General features: G+C 42.1%; 2 protein-coding genes and 1 long non-coding RNA gene across 4 annotated transcripts in view; 2 read left to right on the top strand and 1 right to left on the bottom strand.

The window, feature by feature from the left end:
* MRPS27 (mitochondrial ribosomal protein S27) overlaps nt 1–6873 on the top strand; it is a 106355-nt gene extending 99482 nt beyond the window's left edge. The window contains exons 13-14 of one of the 2 annotated variants that reach the window (XR_014831509.1): nt 1797–2822; nt 3125–6873. The gene's annotated coding sequence lies outside the window, so the exon portion shown is untranslated. The remainder of the gene's footprint in view (nt 1–1796; nt 2823–3124) is intronic. The other variant, XR_014831507.1, reaches the window with a different exon arrangement.
* Nucleotides 6874–8283: 1410 nt separating this feature from the next.
* Nucleotides 8284–12096, bottom strand: part of MAP1B (microtubule associated protein 1B) — a 94038-nt gene continuing 90225 nt past the window's right edge. The window contains exons 6-7 of the mRNA XM_003134032.6: nt 10877–11115; nt 8284–8818 (exon numbers count right to left, since the gene is read on the bottom strand). Coding sequence (XP_003134080.1) covers nt 8663–8818; nt 10877–11115 — 395 coding nt within the window. The 3' untranslated portion in view covers nt 8284–8662. The remainder of the gene's footprint in view (nt 8819–10876; nt 11116–12096) is intronic.
* Nucleotides 8623–11818, top strand: LOC146395604 (uncharacterized). Its single transcript, XR_014831520.1, has 3 exons — nt 8623–8894; nt 9296–9366; nt 10750–11818. It is a non-coding gene; the product is annotated as an uncharacterized LOC146395604 (long non-coding RNA).

The following is a 12096-nucleotide window of genomic DNA, read 5'->3' as shown; positions in this document are numbered from 1 at the left end:
AGTTTTGCTGTACATTTCTCTAAGAATTGGCCATGTTGCACATCTTTTCACATGCTTAATGGCCATTTGTCTGTCTTCTTTGGAGAAATGTCTATTTAGATCTTCTGCCCAGTTTTTGATTGGATTGTTTGCATTTTTATTATTGAGCTGTATGAGTTATTTATTTTAGAAATTAAGCCCCTGTCAGTCACATCGTTTGCAGGTATTTTCTCCCAGTCCGTGGTTGTCTATGATTTATGCGACTTTGCTGTCTGGGTGTGTAGCTGGGACCAGGAGTCTTGAGTTCCAAATGAAGCTGCACTGGTGTGACCTCACGTGAGTCAGCTGAATCTGACACCATTGTACCAGTTTTGTGGCTGAGGAAGGGATGAAGTCTGAGATGGGCTCAGAGGGCTTTGGCTTTAGTGAATCATAACAGCAGAAAATGTGGTGTAATTCTATTTTCATTAAAATGCTGTTCGTAACCTTCAGAAACGAAGGAACTTTTAAAACCGAAAATGATAAATTTTTAAATCCTACTTTAGAAAATGGGGAGTGCCTTTCAACAAACACAGTTACGTCAGGAAAGTTGCTTATATAATCTAAAATAACAGCTTCCCTTGAAAAGAACGTTTTCTTTCCCTGTTAATTTGGCCTTGTGCTGACATTGCATGCTTCTGTGCGGATGTTATTACCTATACGGTAATGAGGAAGTCCAAGAAAAGGATGGTGGCAGTGCCTTGGAGATTGTGGCAATTACCAGAGGGATCACTCTTCAGAACAAAACTGTGACACTTAGGCTCTGTGTTTATTATGCCTGAATGTGAGGATTCCAGCTCTTCTGAGCTGGACATGTTCAGAAAACGGTTTATTCTTTTTTTTTTTTTTTTTTTTTTTGTCTTTTTGCCATTTCTTGGGCCGCTCCCACGGCATATGGAGGTTCCCAGGCTAGGGGTCTAACGGAGCTGTAGCCACCGGCCTACGCCAGAGCCACAGCATCGCGGGATCTGAGCCGCATCTGCAACCTACACCACAGCTCACGGCAACGCTGGATCGTCAACCCATTGAGCAAGGGGCAGGGATCAAACCCGCAACCTCATGGTTCCTAGTCGGATTCGTTAACCACTGCGCCACGACGGGAACTCCAGAAAACGGTTTATTCTTACAAAAAAAAAATCTGAAAATAAATTCCATTATGGGCTTTAAATGCTAGATCAAGAACTTTGGGGAAGATTTATAAACGACTTAGAAAAGAATATTATATCCTCTGATACACCCAGTGAGTGGTAAGAGACTTTGCTTGCTTTTTTTTGGTTTACTTGAGGCTTCATCTCGGCAGAGTTCAGCATTTTAATTCTTAAAACCCCCTCTGAGGTTAATATGCTTAAGATAGTATGTGGAATAGAATAGGCACGAATGCACATTAGAAATTCCCTCCAATGACAGTATGCGGAGCCACTGCTGGGCGTCAGTGTTTTCCAGGCTCTGGCTTATGTGCAATCATGTATCCGTCCTGATGACACAAATTTAGATTTAACAACTCCTCTTTGTGAATGCCCGTTCCTGACTAATTTAATCCTGCCTGGTTAAATAAATGCTTTCTAATCCTGTAGGGCAGGGAATATTACCCTCATATGACAAAGGAGAAAAATGAGATTTAGTGACTAGCATAGAGCCGCATAATTAATAAATGGCAAGAACAGTGCTAGAACCCAAGTTTTTCAGGTTCTAGACCCCCTTTCAAACAACGACACCGTATAATCACTGTGCTAACATGAGACTAAGTACAGTCATTCATTTGTTTAATCATTCAACAGATACTTATTGAACATCTAGCATGTGTCAGAAATGGTTTTAAACATCACTGAGGATACAGAAGGAAACAAAACAGACCAAGCCCTTCCCTCAGTGTTTCTAGACTACGGAAGGAGACATAATAATTTATGTCACGTGGTGATCATGTGATATGGAGACAAAACAAGGAAAAGAGAGCACTATTAAGTGGTGGGGTTGCATACTAACAGGGTGGTAGGGTAGGGGAGACCTTCCTGAGAAGATGACCCATGGGGGAGTTGAAGATGATGCAGTCACCTGGGGAAACACCTGGTAGACAAAGGCTCCAGCACCGAGCCCTGGAGGGAAGCACGGCTGGAGCATGTGAGGGGTAGCAAGGCTGGTATGGCCAGAACAGAACATGGAAGGTGGAGAAAAGCAGGAGTGGAGGCCAGGGAGACGAGGATCAAGGAAAGGACTGGCAGTGAAGGCCCCTAGCCCATCAGTAAGAACACTGGCTTTTACTTGGAGATGAGAACCCGTTTGAAGTTTTGGAGCACTGGGTGGCATGATGTAACCTAAGCTGAAACCAAGAACTAGGACTGGGCTGATTTTTATGGGGCTATTACCCCATGAAAGAGGCCTCATTACGATTCTCTATCATCTGTGAAAACATTGTCGGCAACCCCAGAGAATTAGCCAGAAGAACTTCTCATATTAAAGGAATTGACGGTGATTAAAACTCAATCTGCCTATGTGGGTCCAGCAATGTGAAATATAAGAACAAAGAGGAAATGGTGGGATCCAGGATTATGCAAGAGACCAAGAATTCATGAGTCAAGAGCATGTTGGAAGATCATTACAGGGACACAGAGAAGCATTTAGAATGAGCAATACTTTTATGAAGAAAAAGAAAATGTAGTCATAGTACCTTAACAGACCTTGGTCAATTTGCGGGCAAGGTAGGGAAAACGAAACTGAAGAAACGCTACGTTCAAGGTAGAGAAGGAAAAGGACCACCTCGGAGGGGACAAACTTCTGTCATCTCTGCTGTCCTCCGCCTGGAAGAGGTGAGACAGAAATACGTGGATGGGTGCAGGTAGGGTGACCAACTACAAGGGGCTGAGGGATATCGGGGGCTGAGGGATCTCCGGGACATGGGACTTGGGCTGAGCTTAAACCAGGGCCATCCTGGGTGAACCGGGGTGGTTGGTTACCCTAGGTTCAGGCCAGAAAGACTTCTTGGAACTGAGTAGTTTGGCAGTGGAATAGAAAACAACTTATTTAAGTTTTATCTGATAGATGTAATGAACATCTCTTGGAAATGATTTCCCACCCTGAGTTCTCACATGCTCAACCCTTTCACTTCTAGAGGAATTTCAGAATCCCTTCTGGCAAATAGTGACTTCTCATGGCACCCGTCAACCAAGCCCCACGGCTTGGAGGCCCAGTGTAAGATCAAAAGGAGTGTATGTGACAGACACCATCATGACTCCAGTCAGGCTGCAGTGGGTTGTAGAGGCCAAAAGACCCTCTCTGAAGACAGACAGGACCAGGTACTGCAAGTCTCTTGAGCACTCTGGGCTCATCTACTGTGGAGGGAACTGAGGTGCCAGGCCTCCCACTGTATCCTCTGCCATTCTGGGCAGTCTGGGCTTCCCATCATCCCCTGAGCCTGCATGCCACCTGTTGCCTCTGCCTGGGATTTGCTTTGTTTAAAGCACACACACCAGGTCTCAGTTTATTCATCACTTCTGGTGCTTTTCCTATTTTCACCTAAACTCACTCTCGGATTTTGGGTGCTCCCGCCACCACGTTCAGTTAGAGCAGCACTTGTGTTTGTTCACCTTTAAATTTCCACAGGCTTACCCACTGCTTAGTATAAAGGTACAATAATCACTGAGTGACTTTAGGGAATTCTCCATTTTTAAAATTATTTATATCACTTTTCCTAAACAACTTTTAGTTCCTAGGTGTGAATCAAATCCACAACATATTTTGTTAGTTATATAGAATTTTATTCTGTAACTGAGCAAGAAACCAAGAAGGAGATAAGGTTTTGGAGTACAATGGCTTTGTAGAGCCCCAGAAAGTCAGCCTTGGGAGGGCCCATCCAGTTCCTTTACTGTCTAATCAGAAAAGGAACTGATTAGACAGAGGTCACACAGCTGAGTGTCGCAGAGGTAGGATTAAAACCTTGCTTTTGTTTATATTGTGATTTAGTAGGAAACCCTCCCAATAGCCTCCTTCAGCTACACTGCTCTTTGTTTTCTTTTTAAGCAATAATTTCAACTGTCTCTTTCTCTGATCTTCCAGTTTCGTTTTTTAGACCCCAGGGTTTTCTAGGGCTTGGCTAACAAGACACCAGCTGTAGAAATAGCAGCAGGGCCTTCTCAGCAGCTTCCCAGAAGCCAGAGAGCCCACTCTGAAAAGCATACAATCTCCCCTTTGAATTAAGTTCCCCCCCAACCCCCGCCTCTGTGAGAGGGAAACCCCAGCTCCCAATGCACCCAACTCAGTAACACAGTGAAAAACAGCACAGCACACACAACTTTTGCCACTTTTGTATTTTTATTGTGGAACTGAGGTTTTTTTTTTTTTCTTTTACATCAAATATCCTCAATGGAAGAGGGGATATTGCACACAAATATCATAAAAGCACTACATATTACTTTCACTGGAAACTAATTTTCTACATTAGATATGACTGGATAGAAGTGATGCAGGATTATAAGACATAATACCATACACAGCTGCAGACTGACACAAACACCATTCAGAACAAGAGAGAGGAGTGGGAGGTGCTTCTCAGGGAGGCTCAAGAGGACTTCCTTCCAGGCCGGAAGGAGAAGGGCTGCAGGCAGCGCGGTAAGCAGGACTCCAGCGCTGCAGTATGTTCTCTGAAGGGCAGCCCAGTCTTGATGCTCCATCACGATGGCTCCTTTTTGGGGAGCTCCAAATGAGTGCAGAGAAGCTATTTTTTTTCCCTTCCGTTTCAGTTTTTGATGCTGTCTTTTAAATCAATAAAGTCACAGATTTTTTTTTTTCATAGTAAATAGGTTTTTTTTTTTTTATACCAGGTGAATAACCTAATTGCTCTCAAGGAAATGCTCATCCCTAGGCTGCTTTTGGTGTGTTGTTCAGTTGGTTAAAAGATAAAAGCTTACATACAGTTCCTTTCAAATGGAAACAGGATCTTTTTTTCTAAATCCGAAGTGCAAAAAAAGTTATTAATCTAACTCACAATATCATTACTGAGCAGGAACCTCCTGTGACAAGTGACTAAAGAGAGGCAAGAAAAGCAATTTCAGAATTGTAGAGCAGCTCCTAAGAGCTGAAATTTGGTGACAGAGGGAAAAATGGAAAGTGGTAAAATTTCCATTAGCAAATGATTAAATCTTATTAAATGGGTATCGGAAAGCCCCTAAACTGTATAAGCTATTGGAGACACTTAAAACATTCATATACACTGGGGAAACCATTCACTATGATATGTAAGGTAAAGGAAAAAAAAAATTTTTTTTTTGAACTCCATGGAAAATGGCATTTAAGGGTGGGGGCAGGGGGCAAGAGTGGGGGAGGGTCAGTCATTGTATCCAGTCCCACCACAAGACTGAGAAAGCATGCACAGGGGTTGGGTTTTAAGAAAGGGCATAGAATTAGTTAAAATTGAAAATGCAGGATCATCTCTAACATTTAGTCTGTAGAATTTTGTTTAAGAACACTACCAAAAAGGTCATGATCATGAGTGCTATCTTGATGGAATCCCATCACTTAAACAGAGTGTAAATTCCTTCCACTCAATATTCAAATATTCAATCTATACAATTGGATTAAGTAATCAGCATGAATAAAGCTCCTAGAAGTCTGTGTCCATCTTTAGCTCTCACCATGAACTGTACATGGTACACTGCGATGGCTTGTTTACTAAACTAATTGTGTATTTATGGAACTAGCAAAATTAGGTTAGTCACACAGGTAGGAAAGGTGTGTGGAAGGACAGGAGCAACCCGTTATGTAAATGTTGGTTTTCCTGTTATATTCAGGCTCCGTGGTCATCGCTGAGAACAATGGATGGAGAAAGGTACTGATGTATTTCATAGGAAAAAGAGCCAGCTGACCAGTGACAGCTTTTGTATATCTTTTTTTTCCATTAAATTCCAGAGCAAAAGACAAGAGAAAAAATTAAAAAAGGAGTGGGAATAGAATGGTTATAATTGAATTCTGGCTATAATTCTCCTCAAATGTTTGGTTTTTTCTTAAAATAATGTACATGCTAAATAAATTTAATTTGGGAAATTAGAAAATAATTCCATCTTCTATCAAAGAAAAATCAACCAGAGGTCTGGATTTGGCAAGAAGGCTGGAAATCTGTTTCTCTTCCAATGAATGCATTATGTGAACCAACTTAACAACTAATCATTCAATAATTATCTGGAGTATCTTAGGTTGTCTCATAAGATATGTTTGAAGTAGATGACTTTATACTCACTGAAATCCATTTTTGTCACAATGAGTTTTCCATCATGTGCTCCTTTTTTTGTACCCTTAATCATTGTGGTGGTCTTAAGGATTTCAAAGAAACAGGGCAATAAATAAAGCTGCATTTCTAGAGAAGCCTAAAAAAAAATAGAATATTAACTTTTTTAAAAAATTAAACATTTGAAAAATGTAATTCACAGCATTAAGTAGACTGCATTAGATCCTCAGTGAAGGGACCTGGAAGAAGCATTGTTTAAACCCTCATAGTAGTTAGCAGTGCAAAACACACACTTATCAGACAAAAATAAACGAAAATGTTAATTCTGAAATAAATAACTAACATAGGAAATAAAACGAGGTGATTGTTGACTACTCCGTAGATCTTAGAGTCTGCAGGAGACGCAACGCGACAGAGCCCAGCACAGCTGTCACTGAGAAGTTTGCCACATCTGAACACTGGGTGCGTGGATCTGCAACTCGAATCTTGGTGTCGGTTTTAATCATGATCTGGCTTCCCAGGTTCATAGTTGGATGACGAAAATGATGGAAATGATCTTTGAACTCTACGTGATGAATCGTACGAGTTGGGAATTCACTTGCTTTCAGTGTATTTTTCCTTTATTATTATTTTTTTTTTTCCAGAAAAGAAAATCCCAAAGCAAATTTTTGCTAAGGTTCTTTGAACTTGTCTTGGCTCTTTTACCTCATGGTTGAAGATCCTGAAAGAAGTATGTAGGAAACCAGTGGGTGCTATGCTTGTAAAAGCCTGGAAAAGTAGCCATTCTCCCCCCAACTCTCAAATAGCACATGCTCAGATTTCTGTTATGGAAATTAAGGGGTGGGAGGTATCACTATTCCTGGTAGTGATGGGCTTTTTATAAATATTATTACTGCAATATCAGACTTCACTCTCACTAGAACTTCAAAAAACATTATTCATTTTTTTGTCTTATGAAACACTTAAAAAAAAAAGAAGGCGGTCACTTGAAAATTTTCTTTGCATTTTCCTGTAAATGAAAACATTTGTTAAAAAGTTCATCTATGAAAAGTTCTCACATATCTAAAAAAAAAAAAAAATTCTTCTGTACACTTGTTCCCATAATTATGCTGAAATTAATGGAAAATTAAAAAAAAAAGCGCCAATGTAAGACAAAGGAAGGTAAATACTGTACACTTGCTGAGAAGCTCTTCCACCGTTAAGATTTACTGTTTTCCCAGTTCTGATCACAGAAGCCATTTCCATCTTGAACTTGCAGTAGTAAAGAAGCTACGAAAGGCTCAACCTGTTTGGCTGAGGGGCCTGAGGTGGTATTTAACATGCAGTGCTCAGCATCAAACTGTTGCACCAATCAGGTCAGCTCCTAGTACCCCTCCCACGCGCACACACATGCTCCTTTAACTGGAGTATCTATAATCCTACACGGATGTTTTATAAACTTGCTGTCTCACATTAAAAAATAAGTGCATCAAGTATCTTTGTACATTCAAGTCACTTTCTAAGGCAAATTGTCTACCCTTTGTACTCCCAACTGCTTTGGTATTTGCTTGTTAATTGGGGTGGACTTGGGTGTCTCCGCATGCAGGTTAATGGACTCCGAGTGGACTAACTGGGTGCACAGATGCTGGGAGCATGCCTTAGATCAATCTACTTGTGTGTCTGAAGAGTCTGAGAGTTCTGAATGGGGTTCAAACGCTTGCGTGCCCAGTCTACACTTGCTATGCTATGTCAGTGTGCGGCCTTTAAACTGAAGGAGCTTAATTAAGGCGTGAAAAAATCTCACATGCCCTCTTAACAAGTTCTGTTCTGTTTTCTTCCAGCCAACTCGTTTTCGACCATTAAGACCCTCTCTGATGACTCAAGCTGACACAAGTTGCAAACGTGGCCTATGCCGACTCCAGAGTACAGACAGAAAATGCAGACCTAACTGTTGGTTATCTTCTCCTCCTGACCCCACCCCGCTCTCTCGCTCTCTCTGGGTAGCTCACCAGCACTCTCTACCATTACGTCTCTTTCTCTCGCATTCCTTTTTCTTTCTCATTCTCTCTCTCTTTCTCTGTCCTGCGTCCCCTCTCTTTTGTGCGCACGCGCTCTCTCTCTTCCTCTCTCTCTCTAAGACAAATGCCTCTACCTAGCAGAAGTCAGTTGGGTTTGCTAGTGCATGGTTTCCAAATGTCCAGCAGAGATGAACTGGGGTAGGTAATTTTGCAGTAACTTGAACCCTAGTGTGGGAATACTGTTACTTCCCTTAGCATTCAGCAAAAACTGAGAAATGGTAGTGACTTGTATCACCAGGACACAGTATAGCGTTTGGCAGGTAACAGTTCAGTGACTTATTTAGATGAATTGACTGTTTTAGAAAAGGTGGTTTCAAATTGAAGAATTTCTGGAAACAAAGTTCAAATCCTGTGGTGTGGCTGGCCTTGGTGGTTACAGTTCGATCTTACATGCAGGAAAGGATTCGTCTTGCATAACCACGGTGCTGCTGCTTGCTAAAACCATGATGTTGAGGTCCTGCTGTTTCTCATGGGTCTCCTGATACCATTCCCTCATCACCTCCGAGTCATGAGTCGGGATCAGGGTCACCTGCAAGGGGTGAGAAAACAGCTGCTTAAGCACAGAACCAGAAGTCAGATGAAAGACAAAACAGGACAACAATAAGGTATTAATGAGACCACTGGAAAAAAGAAGGGGAAGGAGGAAACTCTTCTACTGTCCTTAAGAAATTCAAAGGACGTTTCAATTTCTACTTTCTAGGACCCAGAATAAAGCTGTAAAAAAATTAGTTTTTCTGGGGGAACTAAAGACTGGAATCAAAAGCAACGCATGATTTGTCAATTAGTTCATCCGTATTAATTAGTCACTGGGTTTTTTATTTAAATAAATTTTATCTGAGTATAGTTGACTTAGAAAGTTGTGTGAGTTTGAAGTATACAGCAAAGTAAATCAGTTATGTATATATATCCATTCTTTTTTCAGATTCTTTTCCCATTTAGGTTTTTACACAGTAGTGAGTAGACTGCCCTGTGCTAGACAACAGGTCTTGTTTCCTCTCTATTTTAGGTGCAGTGCTGTGTATTAAATGTCAGTCACAACCCCCTAATTTATCCCTCCTGCCCCACATTTCCCCTTTGGTAAGCATGAATTTGGTTTTAAAATCTTTGAATCTTTATAAGTTCTTTTGTATCATGTTTTGTTAGCTTCCACATAATAGTGATCTTATGTGACATTTGTCCTGTCTTACATCATTTAGTTTGGTATTTCTAGGTCCATTCATCTTGCCGCAAATGGCATGACATCATTTTTTTATGATTGAGTAATACTCCTTTGTGCGTACGTACCCCATCTCTTTTACCCAGGCCTCTGTTGATGGACATTTAGGTTGCTTCCATGTCATTCTGACTAGCGTGAGGTGATACCTCACTGTATTTTGATTTGCATTTCTCTAATAATTAGCGGTGTTGAGCATCTTTTCATGTGTCTTCTGGCAATCTGTATAGTCACTGGTTTTTCAATTCCTTAGTGTTAAAAGAAGTATTTCCTTTAACACAACTGGTCAGTTTTACATTAAAGATATTGCATATTTAATCCAAGGTGCTTTAGTTATTATTGAAACTGATTGCTTGTAACTAATTTCATCCTGAGAACAAAGATTTGTATCTTTCTTTTTTTTTTTTTAAAGGGCCACACCAAAGCATATGGAGGTTCCCAGGCTAGGAGTCAAATCAGAGCGGCAGCTGCTGGCCTACATCACAGCCACATCCATGACCTACACTGCAGCTTGTGGCAATACCAGATCCTTAACCCACAGGCGAGGTCAGGGGTTGAACCCATATCCTTATGGATACCAGTCAAGTTCTTAACCCGCTGAGCCACAACAGGAACTCCCAAGATTTGTGCCTTTAATTTGTGTGTGTGACTGGGGACATGGAGTGGGAGGGGTAGGTGGATAGATACGGGCTTGAACAGCAAAAATTCCATCTAGTATTCAGGAAGAGGTCACTGGGTGCTTCTCATTAGGTTTCATATGATGAAATGAGTATTTCCATTTAATGCTATGCACAGTTTACTAGATGACTATACATAAACCATAATAAAACTTAGATAAGCAGAAATCACAGCTAAAGTAAGAGTGGTTTGTGGCCAGTTAGGATGTTTGGGAGCTGGCATGCCCTACTGGGGACCACTTTTTTCAGCAGTGGCCCCCCTGCAGAATCTCACATGGACAGCTTATTTTCTAAATGGCCACATTCCTAGCTCTGGCCTACTTGCGAAGGACAAAGGAGTAAAGACGCTAACTTATCCACTCTTACATGGGAATATTACCTACCACTTGGTTACTCTGGTTAATATTCTTGGTAGATTAGGGTGAAGGGTAAGTAGTCTTGGGCCCACTTTGCAGAGAAATGAATTATGCTTTAGGAAGGTAATGTGGCTTTCCGCCAAGTCCGTGGTGGTTGGTGCTAACAAGAATACTTTCAGACCATCTTTTGTGTGTTAACTCATTCTGTCCTCAGGCTATTTCAGGTGTGGCAGATCTACCTCCTGTGATCCACAGTCCTAAGTCTCACTGAACGGGCCTCCTACCCTCTGCCTCTGGACACCGCTCCGTGTGCCGTGCAGACACTGTCCTGGAGCTCTTACCTGCATGTTGCTGCCCCACTGAGCCTTCCCTTCCAACAAGGCGTCCAGGACAGCCCGGCTGGGCTCCTCAGCAGCCGGGTCATTCCCACTCACCACGTAGTAGGACGACCTCACTCTCTTGAAAAATTCAACATCGACGTTCTTACTATTGCTGTGGTTGGGAATATAGCACAGGTCCAAGTACACAGGGGGGCCGGGAGGCACTGCCGAGGGCTTGGATGTCTTGGTGGTTCCAGGTCCTTCAGGAAAGAAACAAAAAGAGAAAAAAAGCCAGGGTCACAGGAATGCAAAGAGACCCATCTGTCCAGTACACCTCCCCTCCTCACTCCCAAGAAGGTCCTCTAGGCTATGTAGAGGTGAGGGTGCCGGGCACTTCCTTCTCTTGCAGAGGGCATTTGACACTGGCAAGCTGAGAAAATATTACCTGATTGTTTTCCATCTCAACAGGAGAAATGAAGGATGGGATGTCTCCCTTTGCAGACAACCCACTAGGAAGTAAGAAGGGTTTCAAGGTCTTGCCTGAGATAGAACTAGATGGTAACATTCCTCCCAAAAGAGCTACTAATGCCCAGTGGGATTTGAAAAGTAGTCTACGAACCAGATTTTAAAGAGCCAAAGAAAGCACCTGCATTTGGTAAACCATAGTCGAGCAATCTTAAGAATCTATGTTAGATCTCATTTGAAAGCAATGTTGCCCAGAGCTGATTGTGATACCGTAACGTTCGACCTAGCCAGTGGTCTGATCTTAACATCATAGGATTTCCAAGGCCCTCAGCACCTCAACCTCATTCATGATCTGACGAAATGCTGTATTCTCTCCTTAGGTCGTACTCAAAAATGTGAAACGTCTCTCCGTAGACAACACCGGATACCAAACTTTGGCAAGAGGAAGGTTCAGAAAGATTAGGCTTTCTCCAGCCAAACAGGACATACCAAACTGAGGTAAGGGGCCTGTGGCAGCCAAAATGCCCAGTCTAAATCAGAATACCTGGGCAAAGTAAAGATTCAGATTAACCCCGTGTTTTGGCACCTTGTCTGGTGAGCTGGCTTTTGACATTTTCTAATTGGAAGGTTTAAGCTTTTTGAGACATTAATAGAATGAGCACTCTAAGGCAGTGGTTCTTCGTCCTGGCCACATGATCAGAATCATGCAGCATGCCTAATACCAATGCCCAGGCCCCACGCCCAGAGTCTGGCTCCATGGAGCTGGGAACCACCTT

Source organism: Sus scrofa, chromosome 16 (genome assembly GCF_054392235.1).
Source record: "Sus scrofa isolate SSC_HxYL_T2T_F1_AM1 chromosome 16, Sscrofa_HxYL_maternal_Yorkshire_Landrace_v2.0, whole genome shotgun sequence".
Classification (NCBI taxonomy): domain Eukaryota; kingdom Metazoa; phylum Chordata; class Mammalia; order Artiodactyla; family Suidae; genus Sus; species Sus scrofa.
This window is presented reverse-complemented; position numbering and strand designations above follow the sequence as displayed.